At 41.8% G+C, this 13127-nt stretch overlaps 1 protein-coding gene across 1 annotated transcript; it reads left to right on the top strand.

Annotated features, from left to right (window-relative positions):
- The first annotated feature begins 2378 nt into the window (after positions 1-2378).
- On the top strand, positions 2379-8242 carry OXSM (3-oxoacyl-ACP synthase, mitochondrial). The gene is made up of 3 exons (XM_032327020.1): positions 2379-2468; positions 3014-4121; positions 6281-8242. Exons 2-3 carry the CDS (start codon positions 3142-3144, stop codon positions 6681-6683), a joined length of 1383 nt encoding a protein of 460 aa, XP_032182911.1. The 5' UTR covers positions 2379-2468; positions 3014-3141; the 3' UTR covers positions 6684-8242.
- Positions 8243-13127: the final 4885 nt, after the last annotated feature.

The following is a 13127-nucleotide window of genomic DNA, read 5'->3' as shown; positions in this document are numbered from 1 at the left end:
AAGAGAGTTTATTATAAGTGACTTCAACTCATTGTTTTCCCTGTCTGCTTCTTCTACTAAGTCAAGTTGAAAATATTTTGATTTTTCAGTTCCTTTAGAAAAGTTGAAGATAGTAGGCTACTCTTAATCTCTTTATACTTTTTAACATCCCGTCAACTCAAGGGTGTTCTAGTTTTAAATTAGCATTGAACTTTCCATTCCTTTACTTGATTTTTTTTCCTCCAAAATAATAATTTTTTTTTTTTAAAGATTCCAGCTTTATTAAGCACACCATTGTTAGAGTTGACACATGGGGGCACTATTCTTAAATGGAATAGAAAAAAGAAAAAACCCATTAAATTTCGCTGGGATTAAAGTCTGTAACAGGGAGAGGAGGTGAAGCCTTTGAGGAATTGGTATGGTGATTTACTATTGTGTGAGTGCATTAACTGACTAACCAACATTTATTGAGCACCTGTTTATACAAAGTAATGTGATGGAGGACTTAAGAGCTTGTTAAAGAAGCAGGAAAGACAAAACTTATGATCATACCTTACACACAGAGAGCCCTAGAACTGATGAAACAAAAACGTTACTGTGAAAAGAAAAATAAAGTCATTTGGTAAAAAAAACAAACAAAACAAAACACACAAAGCACTGCATATATACTAACCAATAAAGTGTATGTGTTTATTCATTCATTTCATAATTCAGTCATTCACCAAATATTATGGAGTGACTACCAAATGTGCTGAGTACTGTGAAGCAGTTAAGTAGATAAGCACAGGCCTTGCTTTCATGGATGTTACAATGAGTTTACAGCCGTGGTTATATCAGCATCAGCATCACCAGCAAGAAATACAGTACTAAATCATTTTGTGGCTATTGCAGTATCATAGACATTCTTACCCCTTTCCAAACCAAAGGAAAGGAGATCAGAAGTAGAAATAAAAATTAAATGACTTTTTGGTGGTTTTACTTTTCTACAAGATTTTAACTGATTTGTCACTTCTTATCCAAGATAATCTTGTGCTATTACAAAAGAGAAAAAACAGCACATTAAAACTGTATGTTTCATAGGAGTTTGGGTTCAAAAAATATATTGTAGATCCTTTCACATTGTAATTTCAACATATTCCATAACAATGAAAAGGGACAGCAGGTTTGGATAGTTCTCTCAAGTTTTAGTTATTTTATAACAACATGTGTTTAATTCCTCTTAAAACTAATGAATAAAGTCATGCTAAGAAGTAACTGAATAGGCCTTGGATCAAGACTCAAGGTCATACTGGGCTTTCCTAAATTATTATTATTCCAAAGTATATTTCAAAACTCGTTTAAGTCTAGTACTAACCAGGAAAAGATAAACTTAACCAAAATTCTCTAGAACTGAGAATGAAGGGAGCGCACTCAGAAACAATCATTTCAAGACACACTATTCAGAAAGAAACAAATATGGCTGGGAGGATCAGATGCAGATTATATCATCAATCCTTTATCTAAAAAAGAAAAAAGGACACAAACCTCACACCTGGGATAGCACATAAGCAACAGAGGACATCTAAATAAATATCTTGCTGCTTTCTTTCTTTCTTTTTTTTTTAATATTTCATGTTATATTTTCCTTTATAGATTTACAGCTCTAAACAAATGAAGTTACTGTATTTTTTAGACACTTAGCAATAAATGTCTACAATTTCTATTTTTGTCTCCATTGTTGTTAGACATTACACATGGCATTTGGAGCCCTGCCCCAGAACCAGTAATTTTTAAAAAGTAAAAACGCTTTTTTATTACAAAAGTATTATTTATTGTAGACGAGATAGTAAATAAGACTAAGCAAAAATGGGGGAACTTCACAATCATTGTACATCCTTGCAGATCTTAAAACACACACACACACATATTTTAAAAGGTGTAATATACTATTTTGTAACCTGTATCTCCTAACATGGTTTCAACATCTTTCCGCATAATATTCACTTACAAAATTATTTTAAATGGCTGCACAGCCTTTAGGTGTACTACAATAACCCATTTCCAGATGTCGGGCACTTCGGTTAGTTCTACTTTACTATTACAAACAACTTCGGGAGGCAGAGTACTAACTTTGAGGCTACAATAATTTCCTTAATCCTTTCCAAGGACTTCAGTAGTCTATGACTGCGTCCCTTTTCCCAGCAGACAGAAATATTTGGACATCATCATTACTCCCCTCCCCTCGCCAAAATCCTTTCCTGATGGGCAAAATATCTGTCTCATCACGTCCCAGGCACGTTCTTGGTTATTATCCTGTCCCTGAGATCGCCAGAAAGGCGTTTCCACCCCCGCAACCGGAGCCTCGCCGCCGCCCGCAGTCTGACCTCCACCAAGGTGACGCGGAAGAAAGGCCCCCGGCCGCGCCCAGCTCAGACACAGCGCGTGCGCGCGCATGAGCGGCCCGGCGTGTGCAGACAGCGGCTGCGCGGCCGGCGTGAGGCCTCGTGAAGGTATCTGCTGCTGGCTACGCTTCTCCTTCTGCTCCTCCACCGCCGCTTCGGGTGTGGGTTGAATCGGGGAGGGGGAGTTTGATGGCCTGGGCCTGGTTTCCTTTCCTCTGGGCGTGCTTTCTTCGGGGGTGTGTGTGTAGTGGTGCTTGAGAGGTGGTGTGGGGAGTTGGCCACGCCCCCTCACTCCCAAACCCCGCCCTGGGTTAAAGCCCTAGTTTTCGCCATGTTTTTGAAGACCAATAAAGTTCACGTAGCCCTGCTTCAAGAGGATAGGCCCTGGTGTTTTTTGTGTCATCGACACCAGAAATACTACCTGGAATAAGGCTTCGGTAATCCTGATAAAGGATGCTTTCTGCAGTCCATAAAAGGCTGGGACTGCCTGTTTTTCTTGGTGTAATTCTGTTGTGAATTAAAAGAATCATTTCACCTCTCTGTCTTGGAATGTCTGAGGGTACTTAACAGTCTAAAAAGGGAACTCCAAACGGTTTGATGATCAGTCTAAATTAAAGTGATGTTAACGTTGTTTTCCCTGTCTTCATTAACAGCTCCCACGGAGCACCAGAAGGGAATCGGCTATCGTTTGTTAGGCCTATAAAGTATCTAAACAACAGCGATTACCTCCAGGACATGTTGTGATCTGTTACAGGAATGTGTTTCTGATCGAATCTCAATCATGTTGGCAAACTGCTTGCAAAATTTCTTAAAAATGACAAGCCCTCATGTATATCCAAGATTATGCCAGCGACTAATAGGAAGTAAAAGGAGGTTTTCTGGAACCGTGCCAACGTTCAGATTTCGTAGGCGGGTTGTCATTACAGGCATTGGCTTAGTGACTCCTCTGGGTGTTGGAACTCAGCTGGTATGGGATCGTCTCATCCAAGGAGAGAGTGGAATTATTTCCCTGGTCGGTGAGGAGTATAAGAATATCCCTTGCAGTGTTGCTGCTTATGTGCCAAGAGGTGGTGATGAAGGTCAGTTCAATGAACAAAACTTTGTGTCCAAATCCGATATCAAGTCCATGTCTTCTCCAACCATTATGGCCATTGGGGCTGCAGAGTTAGCCATGAAAGATTCTGGCTGGCACCCTCAATCAGAAGCTGATCAAGTGGCGACTGGAGTTGCAATTGGCATGGGAATGGTTCCGCTTGAAGTTGTTTCTGAAACTGCTTTGATGTTTCAGACAAAAGGTTATAGTAAAGTCAGCCCGTTCTTTGTCCCTAAGATTCTGGTCAATATGGCAGCAGGCCAGGTCAGCATTCGGTATAAACTCAAGGGCCCCAATCATGCAGTGTCTACAGCCTGTACCACAGGAGCTCATGCTGTGGGAGACTCCTTTAGATTTATAGCCCATGGTGATGCTGATGTGATGGTGGCTGGAGGTACAGATTCTTGCATTAGTCCTTTATCTCTTGCTGGGTTTTCCAGAGCCCGTGCTCTGAGCACAAACCCTGATCCTAAGTTGGCATGTCGACCATTTCACCCCAAAAGAGATGGTTTTGTAATGGGAGAAGGTGCAGCTGTGCTGGTGCTGGAAGAATATGATCATGCCATTGAACGAGGGGCGCGGATCTACGCAGAAATTTTGGGCTACGGACTCTCAGGTGATGCTGGTCACATAACTGCACCTGACCCTGAAGGAGAAGGTGCCTTAAGGTAAAGACTTGTTTTGGTTTTTTTTATTTCAAGATTTATTTACCTTTCTGAGCGACCGCACAGGAGGGCGAGGGAGAGAATCCCAAGCAGACTCCTGGGATTCGATGCAAGAATCCCAGGATCCTAGGACGCCAAGATCACAACTTGAGCTGAAACCAAGAGTGGGCTGCTCAACCTACCGTACCACCCAGGTGCCCCAAGACTAGTTTTATTTAAAATATTTCTTCAAAAAAGACATTTTATTAGACTTTCAAATTAGGGAGTCCAGTATTGTAGTATCTGCCCGTGGTAAACAAAACGGTTTTGAATTCTTTGCTTTAACATATTTGAAATATTTGAAAGCATTTGAACATCCTTAACAGAAACTGGATTTTAGTTAAGGCATGTAAAGTTGTGAAGAGGGCCATGTGTGTCTTTGCCAATTTTTCATACTTCCAGTTGTGCTTAACAGCTGTCAGAGTGCTCCCTCCCACAGTCCTCCTCTTTGGCCCTTCATCATCTCAGACAGCAAAGTCAACCCTTTCTTCTAGTTGTGTCTGGCCTCTGTGCAATTTCAACTGGGTTCTGCTGTTACTAAATCAGTACTTTCTAACTTTTCACCACCCAGGGATATTAAAATGCAGACTCTGACTCTGGGCCTGGGGTGGTGCTAGAGATTCTGCCTTTCTAACAAGCTCAAGCGGATGCTGATGCTGCTGGTCTGAGAACCACAATTTGAAAAGCAAGTTGATATCGCAGAAGAGATAGTTAAGTTAAAAAAATCCCTGTTAATGTGTTAGCTAATGGATTAGCCTGCTTAGATCATATTATGTTTTAACCAGTTTACTTGGCCAGGGGTTGGCAGAGCTTTTCTGTAAAGGCACAAATAGTACTTTCAGCTTTGTGGGCCATAGGGTCTCTGTCACAATTATTCAAATCTGTCTTCTAGTGTGAAAGTAGCCATAGACAATATATAAATGAATGGACGTGCTCCAGTGAAGCTACAGTTGACCTTTGAACAATGCAGGGGTCAGTGGCACTGGCCCGCGGTGCAACCAAAAATTCCATGTATAACTTTTGACTCCTCCCAAACTTTACTCATAGGCTACTGTTGACAAAAAGCCTTACTGATAACATAAACAGTCAATGAACACGTATTTTGTGTATGTATTTTATATTGTTTTCTTACAATAAGGTAAGCTGGAAAAAGAGAAAGTTATTTAGAAAATCATAAGGAGGAAAAAATGCATTTACAGTACAGTAATATAAAAAATCCACATTTAAGTGGACCCACACTCTTCAAAGCCATATTATTCAAGGGTCAACAGGCATCTGGCCAGGGCCATAGTTTACTGGCCCCTGAATTATGCTTTTGAGTTTTACTAAATTGTTGGTGCTAGAAGTGTCAAACAGTAGCCAGCTAGATGAAGAACAGTTATATTTAGGTGAAACCCTTCATCACACTTCAGATTACACCAGAGCTACCTCTTAAGGAAATATACGCAGTCCAGAGATTAGGAACTAAAACAGAAGGTGTTGATGTTGATGATGTTTTCAAAGATTGTTCTAGAGAAATGTTTTATTTTCCGATTTGTTTGTTTGGTTTTGCTTGGTGTTGTACTTCATTTATTTAGCATTCTTACAGCCTAAATAGAATTTTGAAAAGTTATTTGAAGCACCAAAGTAATGGTGCAGCCATTTTTAGATTATTGAGAAATATGCCAAGTTTTACATTTAAATGTGCGAGAAAAAATTAAAACACAGTTATACAACTTTTTACCACATTTGGAATCACTACACACTACATACATACACACCCTCCCATTGATAAAAAATTCCTAGAAGAAAAACTATTCTAGGTTTGAGTCAACATGGTTTTTCCTCCAGAGAAAAATACCAATTCAAATAAATGGAAATATATTTTGTTAGAGATTATAAAACCTATAGGCCTGTGTGTTTATCTCATGGTGTTGAATCAGTCCAGGGTATTGGGGGTTACTCCTTATTCCCATGCAGGTGGCTTTCTAATTCATCTGGTAATCCAAGTTGGGGTTCTGTTACTAGAGGAAAGGATTCTCTTCACCTAGCATATATGTTTATTTTTTTCTTAAAAGCCATATAAAGACTCCTGTGTTCAAATTAAACTTAGTTCTGATGAACTTCTTTCCTTATTTTATTAGATGTATGACTGCAGCTGTAAAAGATGCAGGTGTACAACCTGAAGAGATATCCTATGTCAACGCGCATGCTACTTCCACCCCATTGGGAGATGCTGCTGAAAACAAAGCTATCAAACATCTTTTCAAAGACCATGCACCTGCCCTTGCAGTTTCTTCAACTAAGGGAGCCACAGGACATCTGTTGGGAGCTGCAGGGGCAGTTGAGGCAGCTTTTACTGCTCTGGCTTGTTATTATCAAAAACTACCACCTACTTTAAACCTGGATTGTACAGAACCAGAATTTGATCTCAATTATGTTCCACTAAAGGCACAGGAATGGAAAATTGAGAAAAGATGTATTGGACTCACCAATTCCTTTGGTTTTGGTGGTACTAATGCAACACTTTGTATTGCTGGCATGTAGTACAAATAATTTGTAATTAAATATGATTTTTAAAAAAATATGAACTATATTAAATGGAGAAATAAATGTTTACATAAATATATCAATATGTATCTATATATCGATCTGTATCAATATCCAAATACCCTTCATCTGTATCAGGGTTTTTCAGCCCTGCCACTATCGATATTTTGGACAGGATAATTCTTTGTTGGGGCGAGGGGAAGCTGTCCTGTATATTATAGGATGCTGGGCAGCATCCTCACCTTTATCCACTAGATTTCAGAGGCACCATCTTCTCTAGTTGTGACAACCAAAAATGTCTCTAGATGTTGCTAGGTGTTTTCTGGGTGGCAAAATTGTCCCCATATGAGAACCACTGATCTCTATTTTCCTAATACTCTAGGTCAAACAATTCTTTGATGTTTCACCTGCTTTTGTATCTTCCAGTAACATTTGGTGAGTAGCTGTTCTGTGCTAGGCTAGGTTATTGCATTGCACAACTCTAGGCTTACCATTCCCATGCAACATAAGGAGAAGGAAGACACATAAAACTGGGAGTTTGCCTCATTGATCATTACCCCCTTCTATCCAGTTAGCTCTCTTTTCTTCGTATTATCTATTAATAGCTCTCTTTTCTTCGTATTATTACAGAGGTGCAATAAATTAGTGGAATTTCCCTAAATGTCCAAGTCATGAGTTCTCTGAAAGAAGGAAGTAAAATTGGTTTGATGTTTCGTACTCCTTTTGTAATTATGGTGGCATCTAGTGATTAAGGGAGATAAAGGTACTTGGGAAGTGGAGCAGAACTTGGTGACTTAAGCCACATTACCTCAACTCACCTTTATTATAGCTATGGTAGATAATTTTTGTGTCTGTCCCCCACAAGTGCTGGTGGTGTCTCTAATTTTCCATGCTGGGGCTTTTTCTAAAGATCTTTTGGGATCTCATTCATCCCCATCTGGCTGGAAGTATTGGGAAAGGGACAGGGACAAGCTCCCTAGAGCAGCAGTCAAAACCAAAAAGGATGGAATTAGTGGTTAAGTGTGTCAGCCTCCTCCCAGAGGGATATCTAATATTCTCCCCAGTTCCTCAGAGGGTTTCTGGTCAGATAAAGCTTCAGTGCTCAGGGCATTACCCAGTTCAATAACCTCTTCCCTTGCTTTTTCCCCCTTCCCTTTTTTCCCTTTCTGATTTTTAATCCTACTCCCAGGAATCACTCCCCAAACAAACAACCCTGTGTTAGGCTCTGCTTTGTGGGAGACTCAAACTGAGCAAGAAGTGGGTGTTAAAATGGGGGTTTATAGAGCAAATGGGTAGAGTGAATAAGTGGATAAATGGAACATGTATATTTCTGCTGAACTGAATTGTATTCCACATGTTTTAATAGGCTGGATATATTATCTACCCACTGACCTTAACTATAACACTTCATTCCCTGTATTCCCAAGACTGCAGCCATATTCATTCAGTTATAATCAGTTCTAATTGTCACTGGCATGTATTAGTTTTCTCAACCAAAATCTGTTGGTTGCTAACTATGGAGGTTTTGTACTGGCTTCCAAGAATAAAGTGATACGTCAGGGAAGGTTTCCTGTTTTTTCTTTTTAAGATTTTATTTATTTGACAGAGACACAGTGAGAGAGGGAACACAAACAGGAAGGGTGGGATAGGGAGAAACAGGCTTCCCGTTGACCAGGGAGCCTGATGTGGGGCTCAATCCCAGGACCCTAGGATCATGACCTGAGCTGAAAGCAGCTGCTTGACTACTGAGCCACCCAGGTGCCCCACAGGGAAAGTTTCCACAAAGAAGCTGAGCCCAGAGGCACCTGGGTGACTCAGTGGCTTGAGCCTCTGCCTTTGGCTCAGGTCATGGTCTTGGAGTCCTGGGATTGAGTCCTGCATTGGGCTCTCTGCTCAGCGGGGAGCCTGCTTTCCCCTTCCCCTGCCTGCCTCTCTACCTACTTGTGATCACTCTCTCTGTGTCAAATAAATAAATAAAATCTTTAAAAAGAAAAAAGCTGAACCCATAGGGTGAATAGGTCTCGGCCAAGTTAGAGGAAGAGAGATGGAATGAAAAGTCTTCCGGGGTGCCTGGGTGGCTCATTGGGTTAAGCCGCTGCCTTCGGCTCAGGTCATGATCTCAGGGTCCTGGGATCGAGTCCCGCATCGGGCTCTCTGCTCAGCAGGGAGCTTGCTTCCCTCTCTCTCTCTCTGCCTGCCTCTCTGTCTACTGTGATCTCTCTCTGTCAAATAAATAAATAAAATCTTTAAAAAAAAAAATTAAAAAAAAAAAAAGTCTTCCAGCCACAAGGAATAGTGTGGAAAGGTTAGAAAAGTCAGAACATTTGTACTATACATAAATGTATATAGCCTGAGATTGGGGAGGAAGAAGAGATAAAGCAGGAAATCTGGTGGAAGTCAGGTCACAAGGAACCTTAACAAGTTTTGTTAAGGGCATAAAAGTAATGGGAGGTCATTTAAGGTAAGGTCATGATGGTTTTGTAAGATGTCAGCTTGGCTAGGCTCACCTACATTACCCAGAATTCTCTTTATGTTTTTGGTTAGTGCTGGCCATAAGAGATTCTTGTGGGAGAATGGGAGGGTGGACGTGAAGCAGCAGCCATTTCGTAGCAGATACTTGATGGGGCTTTGCTGGTTCACCTCGATGAGGAGGCAGTGGCTGAGCCTGAAACTGCTTCCTCTTCTGCTGGATCTTCCTTCAGTTTCCCTGACTCCTGGACCAGGTGTGTGTCTAGCTCCATGATAATGAAGGGCCCAGGTTTGCCCCACACCACCCAAATCAGAAGGAGCAAGTTCTGAGTGGTTTCAGTTCATTTTCGTGGTTGTAGGTTCCAGCTTGTTATTGAAACTTTACATCTTTCTTCCCTTTCCAACTGCCTGCCCTATGGACTTCAGATTCCAGCATCAGAGGATAACAGGTGAACATAACAGCCTTACAGAGACAGCTTAACCACTTCTCCTAAAGAGGAAGCTTAGTGGGACAAATAGTAGCTCTTAATGCCGCGGTAGGTTTCAGGTTCACACTGGTCCTCATCCTCCCCCTAATCCACTATTCATCCTAAATTCCCCCTTGCACTCAGCTGTAGTTATTTTGGCAGGCCTTGCTGACTCCCCTGGTGGTGTGACCCAGACCTTCATTCCTGACAGCCTGGGCCCTAAGCAATCATACCACACCTTTTCCAGACAGCAGTTGCTGTTTATGTCTAGACCATTGGCATCAGGAGGAAAGGAAATACCAGAAGGTGCCCAAGTACACAACCTAGATTCCACACATACTCTCCCTGTCCTTGTAAAGCAGCGCCATCTTCTTCAGCTGATTAGAGTCAAATACCACAGCCAGTATGTTGACTTTCTGGGCTCAGGGCACAAGGAGTCCAAGTGTCCTAGTGGTAACTACACTTTGGTGTTTAATGAGACACTTTCTGTGTTTTGTGGCAAGAGTATGTACACCCTTTGGAGATCAGAACTTCTAACACTGCAGAGCCCAGAGTTACAAGGATGGGAAGCACAAAATTCCCTATTGTGATTGAATCACTGGGAGTGATGGTAATCGGGGTCACTCCTCTTCCCCATAACCATTGTGTTCTACTTAATGGGAACTTGGCCCTGTAGTGAAGTCTTTGATTTCAGCAAATACTGCATCCTAAAGATGGCACCACGTTCAGGATATTGCTTGTGAGCTGCTGATTCAGGTTTGCCGTTAGAGGGCTGTTTTGGCATTCTCTGAGGCTGGCTGCTTCTGGATGGTATGACATGGGATACAACTCATGGATCCCATGTCACTGGCATGCTCCCAGGGTGCATCTCGTTTGCTTGTTTGTTCTGCAGGAAGCCCCCTGCTTAGTGTTGGAGGAGTATCAAGAGGTTGTGTGCCAAAGAAATAACCAAATTTCCATGTTAATCACATTGTTAACGAACTCTTACCAGATCTTTAACCATAGCTATTTTTAAGTCTTTTGTCATTTACAGACAGTTACTGTTGTACTCCCATGCCCTTGCAAAAGTGTTCCTGCACATTGCTTTATCTTCTAGGAGACTCATGGAAAAGACTAACAAGTACAGGTGTCTGATATCTAAGATCATACTACAGAACTGAATAAGAATTTACAGAACTCTAATGGAAAAACTCATAAGGATGTCTATAATTTTTATGGCTTTTTATTGGAAACATTGATTTTTTTGGTCTTGTTTTTCCAGATTTAAGGAAACCTTTTGCCCTTTTTCCTTAAGCTATCAGCAGTTTGACAACATCTACCTTTATAAACAAAGTTGAAACACTTATCTTTTCTTCCCTACCTGATCCTTCCAGAATTTGGAAACTCTTACTGTGTATTCTTATTTTCATGTCCATATAGCTTTTTTTTAGACTTCTTTTTCTTTTAAAAAAGATTTTATTTATTTATTTGACAGACAGAGATCACAGTAGGCAGAGAGGCAGGCAGAGAGAGAGAGAGGAGGAAGCAGGCTCCCTGCCAAGCAGAGAGCCCAATGTGGTGCGGGACTCGATCCCAGGATCCCGACCATGACCCGAGCCAAGGCAGAGGCTTTAACCCACTGAGCCACCCAGGCGCCCACCCAGGCACCCCCCACCCAGAGCTTTTTTGTATAAGTTCAGTAAGAATCTGTTCTCCTTGTAACAGGAAAGAGCTATAGCAGCCAGTGAGTTGAACTCAGAGCAGTTTGGCTGGTGATCACTCAAAAGTCCTGGCCATTAACCCTTTATACTGATAGTTGGGCTATTCAAAAGGGATCAACCCCATGGTTTGGACCGGTGGGAAGCTGAGAGATGGATGTTCATGAATAAGCCCCTGTGAGGTGAGGATATGTGGAAGGGCATTTGGGTTCACCTGCAAGGGCCTGAGACATTTCTCACTGCCTTCTACATCCTGGCTCATAAGGCAGGACACCTCTTAGCAATCAGGAAGTTAATGCTATTGCTCTGTACAAGCCCTGGTACTGACCCCTCAGTAGGTGCCACACTACTGCCCAGGTGGAATGGCATATTGCTAAATTGCCCTTGAAATACATAGACTTGGTTAATGTAGTAACAACATGTCTTGTGCATTCTAAACAATGCCCAAGGCAATTGCCTAAAGACCCTAGGGCTGTTCACTAGAGTTGCCAATGGATGACAGATTGGCAGGTTGATGATGTTGGTCCCCTCCCTCCAACTGAGGGTTCTTAATATGCCTTGATATGTGTTGACGCTGTGTCTGGCCTAACCCAAGTATTCCTGTCACCATAGGGGATTAGCGAAGCTAAGTACCGTGTAGATACCCACATCAAATAGATGGTGATCAGGGGTCACATTGCAAATGTCATGATGTATAAAACTGGGCAAAAGAATATGACATTGAATGGAGGTTCCATCTTCCCTATAAACTGCAAGCAATAGTTTAAATTACTCAAGGGTAAAACTACCTTGCCTGGGTAGACTAAGGTACTATCCCATGTTTTAATACATTTGAATGATCATCCAGTAGCACCGCTTGCTCCATATGCCAGACTGAGGACCCAGCTGAGATACCCAATACCACAAATGTATGACAGTTGTGGAAACCAGAGCCCTCCCCACCAACCGTCACCGTGGTTCAAAGTGCTGTGCTGCTGAGTATACGAAGTCCCATGATGCCTGGGAAAGTTGTAACCTACTGGGATTTGCAATGGGATGTCCCATCAGAATGGATGAATAATTACTTTGCAACCCTCAATGAGGAGGAACTATTTAATCTCCACTGGGATCCAGTTGTCCTGCTGCAAGCTGGACCTCTGAAATGTACTATACCTGGAATGAAACATGCATCATTTTAAACGGGAAGAAAGTAGAGGTCTTTGTCGACATATTCTGCCCCCAGTCCATCTCCTCCTGCCTGAGAGTGCTGCCTCTCCCAGGAAACATGCACAGTATTAAATCCTAAAGCCACCAACCTCACTCTCCTCTAGGCCAGACGGATACATTCTGTTTTCCACTGGTACAATCATTTGGCCATTGTCTTTTCCCCTCACCATCATCTTGGAGGACCTTATCATTCACATAGAAGGCCTCACAAAATTCACTTAGGAAGCCTTAAATGATAGCCAACATAGCCTCTCCTTACCGAACACTGAAATATCTCTAAAGAAAAAAACTATCCTCCAAAAAAGGATGGCTTTGAATGTTATTACTGCCTTGCAAGGAGGCACCTATGCTGTTACCCAAGAGAATGCTGTGTGTTCATGCCTGCTAATGCTAATACATTAGCAGAGTCACATGAGGATCCAAGTGAATGTTCTGAATGACATCCTTCTTTGGTAACTTAATGAATTGGTAGTTTGGTGGAAAAAATTGTTCTTTATCTTGGGAATCGTTAACTCTGTGTTCTCTTGCATGTGTCTGTATTGTGGTATCTGCCTCCAACACAGCCAGGTAGCTGCCCAATGAATCCCCTCCATCCCGGTGAA

The sequence above is a fragment of the Mustela erminea genome, chromosome 1, assembly GCF_009829155.1.
Source record: "Mustela erminea isolate mMusErm1 chromosome 1, mMusErm1.Pri, whole genome shotgun sequence".
Classification (NCBI taxonomy): Eukaryota; Metazoa; Chordata; class Mammalia; order Carnivora; family Mustelidae; genus Mustela; species Mustela erminea.
The sequence above is the reverse complement of the archived record's forward strand: the minus strand, read 5'-3'. Positions and strand labels throughout refer to the sequence as shown.